The sequence below is a fragment of the Phoenix dactylifera genome, unplaced genomic scaffold, assembly GCF_009389715.1.
Source record: "Phoenix dactylifera cultivar Barhee BC4 unplaced genomic scaffold, palm_55x_up_171113_PBpolish2nd_filt_p 000339F, whole genome shotgun sequence".
NCBI lineage: Eukaryota > Viridiplantae > Streptophyta > Magnoliopsida > Arecales > Arecaceae > Phoenix > Phoenix dactylifera.
Window position 1 is genome coordinate 366,115 of NW_024067799.1, and position 13,595 is coordinate 379,709.

At 40.0% G+C, this 13,595-nt stretch overlaps 1 protein-coding gene across 1 annotated transcript; it reads left to right on the forward strand.

Annotated features, from left to right (window-relative positions):
* Positions 1–316: 316 nt before the first annotated feature.
* LOC103698242 (ent-copalyl diphosphate synthase 1, chloroplastic) lies at positions 317–10,442 on the forward strand. Its single transcript, XM_026801535.2, has 15 exons — positions 317–491; positions 1,978–2,070; positions 3,697–3,788; positions 4,250–4,541; positions 4,637–4,820; positions 4,944–5,158; positions 5,248–5,368; positions 5,451–5,563; positions 5,685–5,911; positions 7,482–7,597; positions 7,683–7,781; positions 7,868–8,116; positions 8,888–9,026; positions 9,165–9,374; positions 10,010–10,442. Exons 1-15 carry the CDS (start codon positions 413–415, stop codon positions 10,241–10,243), a joined length of 2,463 nt encoding a protein of 820 aa, XP_026657336.1. The 5' UTR covers positions 317–412; the 3' UTR covers positions 10,244–10,442.
* The last annotated feature ends 3,153 nt before the right edge of the window (positions 10,443–13,595 follow it).

Genomic DNA, 13,595 nt, shown 5'->3' on the forward strand with positions numbered 1-13,595 from the left:
TTCTATTTATAATCAAATACAATCACTTTAGGAAGAGTTTCATCCAAAAAAAAAATCATTAGCTAAATCTTTCTTCAAAATGACTTCCAAATAAACCAGGGAAATGATGGCGTTATACGAGAAGGGAAGTGTTTTATAACGACAGAGAGGATGCGGGAGGATATCTCTCCAAGAGACGCTCGAGGAATCTCGTCGAGACCTCTTTTTTGTCTCCTTACCCCTCTTCTTATTCCTCCCAGGCCCCCACCCCTCCCATTATATTCCCCTCTTAACTTCTTTCGGCTTCCATCTATCCCTTTAAATCCCATCCATCTTATACCAAGAAGCGTATCGATCCCCCTCCTATCCATCCTCATAAAGTTATTGCCGACCGCCACTCCCCCAACGCCACCTTTCCGCCCCCCACGTAGCCATGCTCTTCTCGGCCGCTGCCCGGATACCGGCCTCCTCGTCGGCGCTGCTGCGGCCTCGTCTACCCGTTTCTCTTCCCGGTACGCCCCCTTTCCTTCCATCCATCAGGCTCTCAAAGGATCTCCATTTATTTGTTCTTGGTTTCCTGTTCTTTCTTCATTCCTCCGTCGAGGTATCAAACTAGAGTTTGGTTCGGTTTCGTCCGCTTTTTGTTCAATTTTTTGATGTTCGAAGAGCAGTGGAGGACTACGAGACCGCCGGAATGTTCTTTGACCCCTCAATTAGCTAGGTTTGGGTCTAGAAGACAGCAATGACCCATGAAGCAATGGTGCATCATTTCATCCAAATGATCTAAATCTCTCGCTCTGCTCCATGCAATGGTTATTGGAATCATTGCCTGCAGACTGTGCTTGAGATTTTCCTCCTCCTATTTCCATCAGTGTTTTAGATTTTATATCCCTTCTAATGAACAACGGCAGTGGTGTAACCATGAGTGGTTTTAGATGGATTAGCATTTAGCAGGCTTTCAGAAGTTTTTGTTTTATTATTTTATCCTGTCTCTCTTTTCGCTCTCTCTTCTCTTTCAAGCGCCGTCTGATGGATCCATGATAATTTCTTTCCTCTTTCTTCTCTTTTCTTTCAAGCGCCGTCTGGTGGATCCATGATAATTTCTCACTTTTCTTTCTTGAAAAAGTGGCAATGGTGTAATTATCAGTAGTTTTAGATGGACAGATTGCGTCGAGATCTAAGTTGTCTTTATTATTATTATTATTATTATTATTATTATTATTATTATTATTATTATTATTATTATTATTTTCTTTTCTCTTTCAAAAGAAAGTAGGCTTTGCGATTCTGGCAAATGATGCAAGTTGTTTCATATTCTGATCATGTGCCATGAAGCAAGGGTAATTGATATCCTCCCTAAATAATGCAGTTATTTAGTGAGGGAAATTTGATCAAAGAAACATTACCTATTTATCTTCTTCCTGCTCTTGTTCATAAGCCGTTGTTGTAAACTTTGGCCAGTCCTTTCTCTGTGTTTTTTAAATGAAGAGGGAGGCAAAACCATCCGGCCCTATGGAAACGAAAGAAGTGTAATGGAGAAAATATTATAAATAATGCAGTTATTTAGTGAGGGAAATTTGATCAAAGAACTTTAGCTCTTCATCTCTTTATCTTCTTTCTGCCCTCATATATAAGCCCGTTGTTGTAAACTTTGGTCAGTCCTTTCCCTCTATTTTTTTGAGGAAGAGGGAGGCAAAGCCACCTAACCTTTATTAGAAGGTTAGTCCTTTCTCTGGAAAGAAGTGCAATAGAAAAAATATTATAAATAATATTTATTTATACACATAATATTAAGGTTTTAATCAGACAAGATCGGGCCATCCATTCTGCTACCCCACAATTTATCTTTATTATTTTTGGAGGAAATACTTCTGTAAGGCGGTAACCCACGCCTCGTGCAGCCTTTTCTCGTTGTCTTCTTTCTAAATGGGACATTGGTGGTCCTAGTCAAAGAGGAATGGATGGAATGATGATTTGCTGTTTGTGCTCGTGTACCAGGTTCGTGTAATCTAGCTGTCGTACGGAGGCCAGATGGTAACCTGTGTCTTGCCCGCCGGAGGTGCCATGCAATGTCCAAACAAAGCACTCAAGGTATTGATGCTGAAGCTCTTCCGAATCTCTTCTATCAAAAAAAAAAAAAAAAAAAACAAAAAACGAAAAAACAACCGAAAAGAAAAAAAAATTTACGGCGAACCAAGCTTTACCTGATCCGCCGGTGCGGCCCCCAGTGATGTTAAGGGGGGCCCACAAGGTTGATTGGCACATTGACTATTCGTCGGGCAACGGCACCCATATAAAGTTAGTTGTACGCTTCGGATGTGTAAAGCGCAACGGCCCAAAAAAATCGCCATAGCAGTTAAAAACACGACTTTTAAAATTTTGTAATATTAAAAAATCATTAAAATAATAGTTATTATAACTCTGCTAGGAGAAAAAAATAATGGTCTCATATCTTTTTTATTTTTTAATTAGATAAATAATATTTATTTTTGGACCTTATAATCACTGTATTAGGAAAAACTTGATTTTATGAAAAAATAATTATTTTTATTCAGGAGATGGTAAAGTGAAAATGGTGGTCGTTATTTATATTTATCGTGGTTTATTATAACATAAAATAGCAAAAAAATAATATTTTTATTTTTTGATATTATTTATCATAATAATTGAATATGAGGTGGCCATAACTATCATGATTGTTATAAAGATTACAATTTGTCATTTGAAACCATGATAAAGGTATGCCATCCTAATATATTCTCCTAAACTTTTGAAAGTAGCTTTATTTATAAGTTCTCGTAGATAAAATACAATATTTATCTAAAATAAAAATCATAATTTTTATTTTTTATTAGTGAAAAAGTAATATTTAAAGACTAATTTGATTTGTGGGAAGAAAAAAAAAGTGTAGTCAATTAGAAAACGAAAAAATGCCTCTTATTTAGTGCAAGTTTTCAAAGAAGAGAGAGAAAGGTAACATTCACATGAGAATAAAATTTTCATATTTTATAGAAAAGAAAAACTATGGAGGACATGGAAAAGCTATTTTCTCCCACCAGTTGAGAATTGAGGTCCGTTTTTTTTCCAAAAGTATCCCCAAGTCATCAAAATCTATGGATAAGATATTTTCTTTTATTAAGAGTATAATAAGTATTTCATACTACCGATTCAGAAAAATAAATGCTCAACTAAACATAAGTCATTTTGGAACGTGCCACTTTTTCATTATCAACAAAATATGCTAAAATTATTTTTGCCAGCATCATATTTTTATGAATCATCTTCCTGGGAAGAACATTTTAGCGAGGAAAATTTTTTCGTGTGAACCAATCAGCTATTGAGCTCTTTGGAAAGGAGATCTTATTTTGATATATGCTTGATTCCTTATAGCAGAATGAGGAATCAAAAGGAGCTAATTATAATTAATTCCATTTTCCAAAGATAATATAAACTATTGTTGAGGTGATCTATCTTGTTTTTAAACATCATAAATGAACTATGTTCGGGTGGTTTTCCCCAACTCCCCAACTCCTTTTTTTTATTGCATTATCTGTAATGAGAAACCGACACCGGAGGGCCTTACAGGATGATCAAATCCCCGGACATCCAAATAGCCCTTTAGCTACTAGCTAGTATAACACCAAAGAAAATTTGACAACTAATTTTAATTTTTTTTTATGGAAAGGTATTCTTCATTTTGATGAAATTTATTTACAGAACATGGTGCAAATTTAGTCCAAGATGGGGTTCCCGTCATCAGATGGCGAGAGAAAGTTCCTGAATCGAATGATGAGGACCAAGTGCTGGAGGTAAATGTTTATAAATCTAAAGTACAAGCATTAGTGAAAAAATTAAGGGCCTGTTTCCATGCCCAATTAACTCATCCTTGTGATATAATATCCCATGCATTTAGAGTGGCTTGAACAGAGCGGACCACTTCTGAGCAGTTAAACAAAGCAGAAAATATTTCGAAGGAGAATCAAGTGCGAGGAATTGAGGGCAGGATCTATTGATTGCTACGATCGACTTCAATATTTTCTATCCATTATAAACCATCCATCTTTACAGTGGATGTGCCATTGATTCCTCGCACTACTCTCTTCCTTTCCTTTCTCTACTCAACAGCTCCCACCAATGCAGGAGACATGAAACTAATAGCATATCTAGTTGTCAAATGTGTTATAGGACTCAGATTATTTGAGTTTACTCATGATCAGATGACGTTTGGTGACAAGATATACTTTGTTTGATGGTGGTCTCTTGCCTGTAGGACATGCGGGAGATGATTAATGGAGTGAAGACGATGCTTAGCTCGATGGATGATGACGGAGAAATAAGCATTTCAGCATATGACACAGCATGGGTGGCCTTGGTGAAGCACCTAAATGGAAATGGAGACCCTCAATTCCCATCTAGCCTGCAATGGATCGCCGAAAACCAGCTGCCTGATGGCTCATGGGGGGACTACACAATTTTCTTGGCTCATGATCGGATAATCAACACTCTGGCTTGCGTCGTCGCGCTAAAATCATGGAATACTCGCCCTGATATCTGTGATAGAGGTTTAGATGCTGATATCCCTCTCTAGAACTAGTCCACCGCATTCTAGTCTGTCTTTGAATGACTAGAGAGTTGATGAGAGAAATTATTTTGATAGGAATTTCTTTTCTTCGCGACAATATGTGGAGGTTGGCTCAGGAAGAAGCAGAGCTGATGCCCATTGGCTTTGAGATCGCCTTCCCTTCTCTCCTAGAGATAGCCAAGGCCTTGGGTTTGGAACTCCCTTATGATGATCCTGCCTTGCCGGATATACATGCCAGCAGAAACCTAAAGTTGAAAAGGTAGTGGAATGGAAAGTTCTCTCACTCCACTTCTCTGTCCTGTGCACTTGTCATTGCTACGTTGTATTCTCCAATAAAAAGAAAAAAATCAGAAACAAAAACAAAAACATCATTTTACTACAGGATCCCAAAAGATGTGATGCACAAGTTACCAACGACACTGCTGCATTCCTTGGAAGGAATGCTTGATTTGGACTGGGAAAAACTTCTTGCGCTCCAGTGTCTTGATGGGTCCTTCCTATTTTCTCCTGCTTCGACAGCTTATGCTCTCATGCAGACAAGCGACGAGAAGTGCCTCAAGTATCTTCAGAAAATCGTTGAAAGATTCGACGGAGGAGGTAAAACTATTTGATTCATAAATAATGTATACAGTTTTTGATTTTTTTTTTTTTGTCTAAATTAATTCTTGTGGTATTATGCTCTGAAGTACCCAATGTATACCCTGTGGATCTTTTCGAGCATATGTGGGCTGTCGATCGGTTGGAGCGCCTTGGGATCTCTCGGTATTTCGAAGCGGAGATCAAACAATGCCTGGATTATGTCTACAGGTAAAAGCTTTCTGTACGCGAATTATAATTAGCATTAGAATTTACTTATCTTTCGAGTTTTAAGCATCTGATTAAATTACAGATACTGGACTGAGGAAGGGATTTGTTGGGCGAGGAATTCTAGAGTACATGATGTGGATGATACGGCCATGGGATTCCGCCTCCTCCGTCTACATGGATACCATGTGTCTCCTGGTGAGCAGCAAGTTATAATTTTTGAAGCCACAACAAGAAGTTTAATTACAAGTAATGAGATATGAAATGTGATTATGGGTGTGGTCTGGGACTTATTTTTTTGCACTTGCCATCGTTGCAGATATTTTCAGGCATTTTGAGAAGGAAGGTGGCTTCTTTTGCTTCGCTGGGCAGTCGAACCAAGCAGTCACCGGGATGTACAACCTCAACAGGGCATCTCAGGTGGCCTTCCCTGGGGAGAAAATATTGGAGCAAGCCAAGGATTTCTCATATAGATTTCTCCGAGAAAAGCAAGCTTCCAACCAGCTCCTGGACAAGTGGATCATAACAAAGGACTTGCCCGGTGAGGTAGGTATCCTACAAATCTCGCTTGCTGAATTTTTTGCTAGAAATTTCTATTCCTGCATTTTTCTTGCTCTGGGTACGTAGAATTTCATTTTGTGCCTTCTAATATTCATCTCAGCCCTCATGAAATGGATTGATTGATGGGATTTCTAATTAGACATTCTTGGTATGTATGAGGGTTTTGATAATGTCATGATCTCATTTTGGCGAAATAGTTCGGATGGCTATTATTTTTCAACATCTGCCAAGAGTGTAATTTTTTGGAAGATTGTTATAATGATCAATTTTTTGTACTAATATGCAACAAATAATGGTCAGTAAAGAAGCTATTTGACCAAATCAATTTTGGCTAAGTAAAAATAATATTTGGTTGCTATTTTCAATATGTGCTAATTGTTAAAGTAAAATGATAGAAAACAAGCATTATGTAAATTCCCGTTGTTAAGATATCTACCACAATAGATTACCTTTGAAGCCATTGCAAATAGTTGTTTTTTTAAAATAAAATAAGAGGAAACAAATTGAACATGCGCCACACTATGCTTAGTTCTTGCTTGTTTTACAATCTAGCCGAGCTCAAGCTAGCACATTCGATTTCAAGTCAGGCATGAGATTGTCACAAATAAATTTTTAGGATTATCCCAAACTTTTGTTAAAGTAATTTAGAATAATAATTTGATACTTTTAATCTTAAGTTACATCTTGTTCTACATAATATATATATTAATTCATAACAAATAATGTTAAATTAATTATTTAAAATAGGGTTCCAAATAAAACATGAGACCTTGATCTCTCACCTACCTCCTATGGCCCATTTGAGGAAGCTAAGTTTTTGGAAGTTGAGCTTTTAGAAGTAGAGATTTTATAAAAATCTGTTTGTTCTTTAGTAACAAAATTTCTAAAGTGTTGTGGTACTTTAACATTTGTTTGGTAAACAAATTAAAAAAGTACTTTTGGTATGACAAAATGACTATAAAAAATATTACATAATATTATACAATAAAGAATAATAAAATATAATATATATTAATACATAAATATATGATATAGTATAATATTAATGTATTGTAATATAATATTATTATAATATAATAATATAATATTGTATACTATAGCATAATAATTTAATATAATATTATATTTATAGTATAATATAATAATAATAATACAAAAAAATATTTTGTGTAATTATTATATTTTATTATGGGTATTTTGGTCTAAAAACAAAAAATATTATAACTCAAAACAGCTTTTTGATTTTTTTTGAAAATATTTTTTGGAAGAAACTTTAAAATGGATTTCGTTCTAAAACGCTGTTTGGGAAAACAAAAATAATTTTTTAAAAATTTATTAAATACCTTTATTTTATTTAAAAATATTTTTGAAGGATGAAAAAAATTTCCGTACGGGGCTATACCGGTCAGTCATCTGCAGGTCGGCGAGCAACGAATCTGCGATGACAATTCTCAAATAAAAGTTGACTGCTCATCCGAAGTGTCATTAATTTTCCTCGGAAAGAAAGAGACGGGTGTGGTTGCTTACTGGTGTCACAATCCATTAACTCGCGCAGGTGGAGTACGCACTGGACTTTCCCTGGTACGCCAGCCTACCACGCATAGAGGCGAGGTTGTACATCGAGCATTACGGAGGTGCAGATGACGTTTGGATTGGCAAGACCCTCTACAGGTTAAAAAAAAAAAAGAGACGTAAAGAATTACCTACTTATCACCGCTTGAAACCTGATGGTCACACGTGTGATTGGCGGTTGCAGGATGCCGCGTGTGAACAACGATGTGTATCTGGAGCTTGCCAGGTCCGACTTCAACCGATGCCAGGCACTCCACCAGGGGGAGTGGGAAGGCCTTCAGAAGTGAGTAAAATTTTATCTTCCTTTTATTTACAGGACGAGAAATTTAATTATTAGTCATCGGGGGGATAATATATGAATGGGTTCAGGTGGTGCGAGGAGAGCGGCCTGGCGAAGCATGGGGTGCGAGCGGGCGGCGCGCTCAGGGCCTATTTTCTGGCGGCAGCGTGCATATTCGAATCGGAACGGGCGGCGGAGAGGCTGGCTTGGGCTCGGACCGCCATCGTCGCCAACGCCATCTCTTCGTACTTCCGCAGCGAGTCGTGTTCAGATGAAATGAGGCAGGCCTTCATCCACGACTTCCTCGATGAAGGACGCAACGACCAAAGCCCTACCAGGTGCGTCACCCATCACCCTAGTGACATGCCATGTGACGTGCAGCTTCCTGTTGCTTTTTATCTGATCGTCGGCATAATGGTAGTCGTGCAGCTGTGTTTTTTTTTTGCTTAAATAAAAAGGATGAGGGAAGGAAGAAACAAACGTACCTCCGCATAGCAGCCCACTAGGGCCCCACCCCCGCATAGCATGGGAGCCACGTTTTCACGTAATTACATTTTATTTGCTTTGAGAGAGAGAGAAAACAGAGACCCATTCGGTACAAATCGTCTGCAATGAAGCCGTTTAGAAGTCACCAACCCGTCACAGTTCCATGTTTCAAGCGTGGTACCTCGTTTCAGTGGTAAAGGGGCATAGCCCCCGAGCTATGACAGCAACAAGAGCACAGACATATCCTCAAATACCACAAAAAAGATTCCTCTCGCATGCTTGGCTTTATCTCTTAGGAGCTCTAATTATAATTTACATGCATCACTGGAGATAAAAAGAATACTTAATAGTCAATTCATGCATGGCCGACTTATGTATGAAGTTCGGTTTCCCTTGGATTTCCCGCTTGAAGTGACATTTTTTTTTTTGGATTTCTCTAGTGACAACCAAGATAAAAACAGGCTTGTTCTCACATTCCTCACTTGCACCATTTCACATTTTGTTTCTAACAAAATCAAGAAAAATGAACTGGGGGACTGAAACTATGCATATTATTTTCTCTTATTAGCTAGGTGCATGGCACGTGCCAAACACCAGTATAATTACAATTACAATGGATGCAGGTCGGGGTGGAAGAGGAGCGGACTAGGAGGCGGAGAAGAGGTGGTGGGCCCAGTACTCTTGCAGCTGCTCGATCGCATCGCGTCCGACGCACTGCCGACCAATCGAGGAAACCACGTCGGCCGCCACCTAAGAGAAGCTGTGAGCATTCCTTTTTCTTCCTTAAAAAAAAAAAAACCTTAGTATGTGCCATCAGAGCCAAAAATTGAAGATCTGACTTCCAATAGCTTCTCCCTATTTTTTTTCTTTTTTCTTTTGTTGTCTGTTGTCTTCTGGCAGTGGGCTGAGTGGTTGCTGGCGTGGAAGCACAAGGACGAGGGAACACACGTGCGGGAGGAGACCGGGTTGCTGCTGGTCCGCACCATAGAGATTTGTGCTGCCCGGTCCAGTTCGGTCGAGGCAGCGACGGCTCGCTCGGAGTTCGACTGGCTGGCAAGGCTCACCTCCTCTGTCTGTCACCGGCTCCAGCGCCGCTTGCTGCTTCAACAGGTAGGATTCATCGTTATGCCTTCTGTAAGCTGCCCATCCTATACATTGTCTATTTTCCCCCCTTTTTTATCATCTCATGCTACAAATTAAAAGGCTTCGTTCAACTTAAATTGTTTATGCTTAATTGACGATAGATGACCAAATAAGGTGAGACATATTGCAATATAGGCCTTTATCTAGGTCGTGATGCAAACTAGAGAGGGTTTATAGTTCAAATGTACATTTAATGAAGATGATCGAGCAAGATGATACATATAATGCAAGTGGGTGCACGTCTATTTAATCATCCACCGTAAATAGGCTCATACTCCTTACCTACCTAAGCTTTCAAAATAGGGATGTTTGAGGTGGGACCAATGTCAACAGGCTTTCACTCCAACTCTTTTGGTTTCCTTTTGGGATGATTGGTCCTTCATTAGATTAACTTCAGCTGCTCAACATTCTTGGTTTCTCACATGGTGTATTAGCCCACACAAATCCTTTATCTTTTGGTATCTGGTAATCAATGTTTGAATTTGGAATACTTACTAGGGCTTAAAGTTGGAGGTGTCATTTGGAAACAGTGTTGTTCATTGTCTTGCATAATTGTTTCAGTAAGTTGTAAGCTGACAAGGATTTCATACCCATCTGACCAGGGCACCCCAAAGAACTTAGCCACATCCGAGGAGGACAAGGCGGTAGAAGCAGAAATGCAAGAGTTAGCACAGTGCGTGCTTCAAAGATCCCCTAGTCTCAGCAGCCAAACCAAGCAAACGTTCCTTACCGTCGCAAAAAGTTTCTACTATGCTGCCCACTGCCCATCTGCTGCTCTCGACCATCACATATCTAAGGTTCTCTTCGAGCCAGTAGCTCAATCTGGCTGCAAATAAGATCAAAATCAGTTCATCAGGATGTAAAGAAGTTGCTGTTATCAATGTTCTGAATTCATAGAATTATTACACCTACAAGCAAATTTTAACCACCAACTACCTTAGCATACATGCTATGTGCAACACTACCCATCTAGTGGAATCCCTTGTAAAAACACTTTAATGAATAATATTCATGTTCATCGAGTGTGATTGGCTTTCTGTAGGATATTATTGGTTGATATCATTTGTAGCAACTTAGAACCTTAACAAAAATTGTGAGCCAAAAAGTATTATTTGAGTTTTTGGATCCTGCATAAGTACTTAAAATCTACCCAGCGAATAACTGATGTGGAACTAAATACAAGCCTGCATGGATCCTCATGAAGCGTTAAAAAAGTATGCATGCAATAGGCTTTCCATCATGCACCCACCCAAGTAGCATTAGTATCACTACTTGAACACTGCAAGAGATGAATGTGGACTTTCCGATTCAAACCCACATGGCACAATCATGTGTACACTGGTCTCAGAGTGGGCAATGCTTTTGTATGAAATATGAAGAGCATCCAATGGTCATGGTTCTGGTCATTAAACCTTTATTTATAGTGAACCCTACAGGCTGTTGTCAAACATGATTATTCTGAACATGTTTTGTATGCTGATTACTGTTGATGAATTTCAGAGCACACACTGTCGTACAATTTTCATGCTCATAGTGGGTAATGGTTCCACTCATCATAGTGATCCCAAGGCATATTCTCATAATGCCTACTCTGTCAGCTGATCACCTAAGGTTCTCATCATAAAAAGTGGACAAGTTGGTAAGATTTATGTGGTAAAGCTGGTAGAAGGCATACCTTTCGTTACGTTTATGTGGCCGGCATGTTGGATGCCCTCACAAAGAGATCCACAAAGTGAGCCTTATCTCTGCTCAGAGAGAAGAAAATAAAAAAGAGCTGTTTTTAATGCCTGAGGGCGGAAACCATCAAACACACCCAGAACAAAGCGTCAGTACCTAGCATGAGCCCATTATAACTTGGGCGTGGTTTGGAATCACGAGGTAAAATACTCGACATGGGAACCTTCAGCAGAAGGCTAGAAGACTGGGTGCTGCGCTTGTTTTTTTATGGGCATACAAGTAACCAACAGACCTCAACAAAAGCTTCGACAGTAACCCATCATCACCATGAAAGGGAATGGACTGAGAAAGGAAGTCATAGTGCCTTCAATCATACAACTAGTTGCCACATCCTTTGTTTATATTTAGATGTATGCAAACAAATGTTTGTGAGTGCCTGTCCTTTAGCATGTGGAAATATGCAAGACACCACATCCTACATGTTCAGTAGTCACTTTCAGATTCCAAAGAGAGAAAAAAAAAACTCGTACTGTTTAATTATACTGACAAAATTATACTGCAAGCATAAACAATCACCAGGATCCGGAAGACATACAGATGAGACAACGTTTTACTACCTTCAATAAAAAGAAAAATGTTAGAAACCAACATATCACACAAAATTTTGGCGCAGCATTCATCAGTCAAAGACTATCCCTGAGCATGATAAACAACAAGACTGTTAAGACAGCCCAGTTTTCATGGGCTAATGGACTGGCCTGAAGAGGCTTGGGCCCGTTGGCCTCGTGCATGCATTGCACATGAGGTGGCGGGGAGGAAAACTCCGCTTGAGAATCTTTTTTCTCCCCGATCACGCCGGAAACCTAAAATCCTAAGGCAATTCAAGTTTATCTAAAACTCTAGGATGTCATCTATTTAAGGTTCACCACCTCCTCCGTGGAACTCCATCACCAATCTCTTGAGGGGAGCCGCCGATTCCTAGTTTATTTTCGGAAAACACTTCCTTGAATCTTCGTCGAAGAAGCTGTTGGATCACCTCGCCGGACCAAGGTACATCGTCCGTCTCTTTCTCTTTCTCTTTTGGTCTTATAGCTGCCATTCTCCTTGATTTGCACTAGGGAATTGCCGGGATTTCACCCGAAGCAGGGGTGCATTATTTCGGCCCTTTTTCTTCCATGATCATCGATGCTAGCCATCGGGTTTTGCTGCCTTCTAAGACCTTTGTGGTCGTCTGAGCTACCCTGTTTTTCCCTCAACCAAGCTCTCTCCCCCGTTCTTCAAACCGAGCTCTCTGCCCTCGTTCTTCAAACCGAGCTCTCCGCCCCCCTCACCGATGGCCACCCTCCTCCTTTTATAGCTGCCCGAAGTGCTCGTTCGGGAAGGAAGAAGAGATCACGGCCAGCTGATTCCAGGGCGTGATGCCGGAAGGCAGATCGCGGACGAAGAGGATGAAGGGCCGTGGGATCAGCGGAATGGAGCTGGGGGGGATCTGGTCGCCGGCTGCACCGCGGGATGAGAGGAGATCTGGGAGATAGCTGGGTGAACGGAAGGCGGCCTGGTTCATTGCGTGATACACTGGGAGCATGCGTAGCTTGTCTCGGACGCTCGGAACGGCAGCTGTGCGGAGGTGGCGATGCAGGCGGATGAAGAGGCGGAGGATCTGGTCGCCGGCTGCACCGCGTGGAGGATTGGAGCGTCGGCTGTGACGCATGGCTGGAACGGGCAAGGGGGCGCTCTGTGAGGCGGGATCACGAGAAGGATAGATAACGGGAGGAAGGAGATAAACAGTGAAACAGTTTTAATATTTTTTATTATTATTATATTATTTCTCACTGTTCATATGAACAGTGTTTTTACGGGACACTGTTCATATGAACAGTGAATAAGTGATTCTCCCCGAAATTATTTTTATTTATTTTATTATATTCATTATTTCTCTTTTTTTTGTTTTAAATTTATAAATTTTATATGAAGGCAGGTAAGAATTGGTTGGGAATTGACTTTGGGTTTGAGGTGGGTCATGATGGTGTTAGATGTATGCCCTAGAAGCCAATCTGGCTGACACATTATTAATTCTAGGGACATAACTTTGTACTTGACTATTTATTATTGAATAAATAAAAGGCATCTTTTCATTCATATTGTTTATGTGTCTATGAATCGTCCAAGGAATTAATAAGATGATGATACATATTCTCAAGAGTTGAGAATTTGAGCCATGTATCATTGGTGATTAATTTCTAAATGCTCCTGATCAATGGATCATCACGAGGACGGTGATCGATCCAATCAGTGCACAGATCACTTTCCTTCTGGATGGACGAGACTTGAGTCCACAGTGTAGGGACACTGAAGTGATAGTGCAGGTGCTTGTTAGAGAACAAGGGTACTGAGCGTGACCAATACAAGAAGTCACTTGGATGTCTATCCACTCGTCAGTGACTTGCTTGATGTTGCAGTAGTGTGACTGGTCCTTTGACCTGCGGTGCTTCGGCTACTCACAGTGAGGTT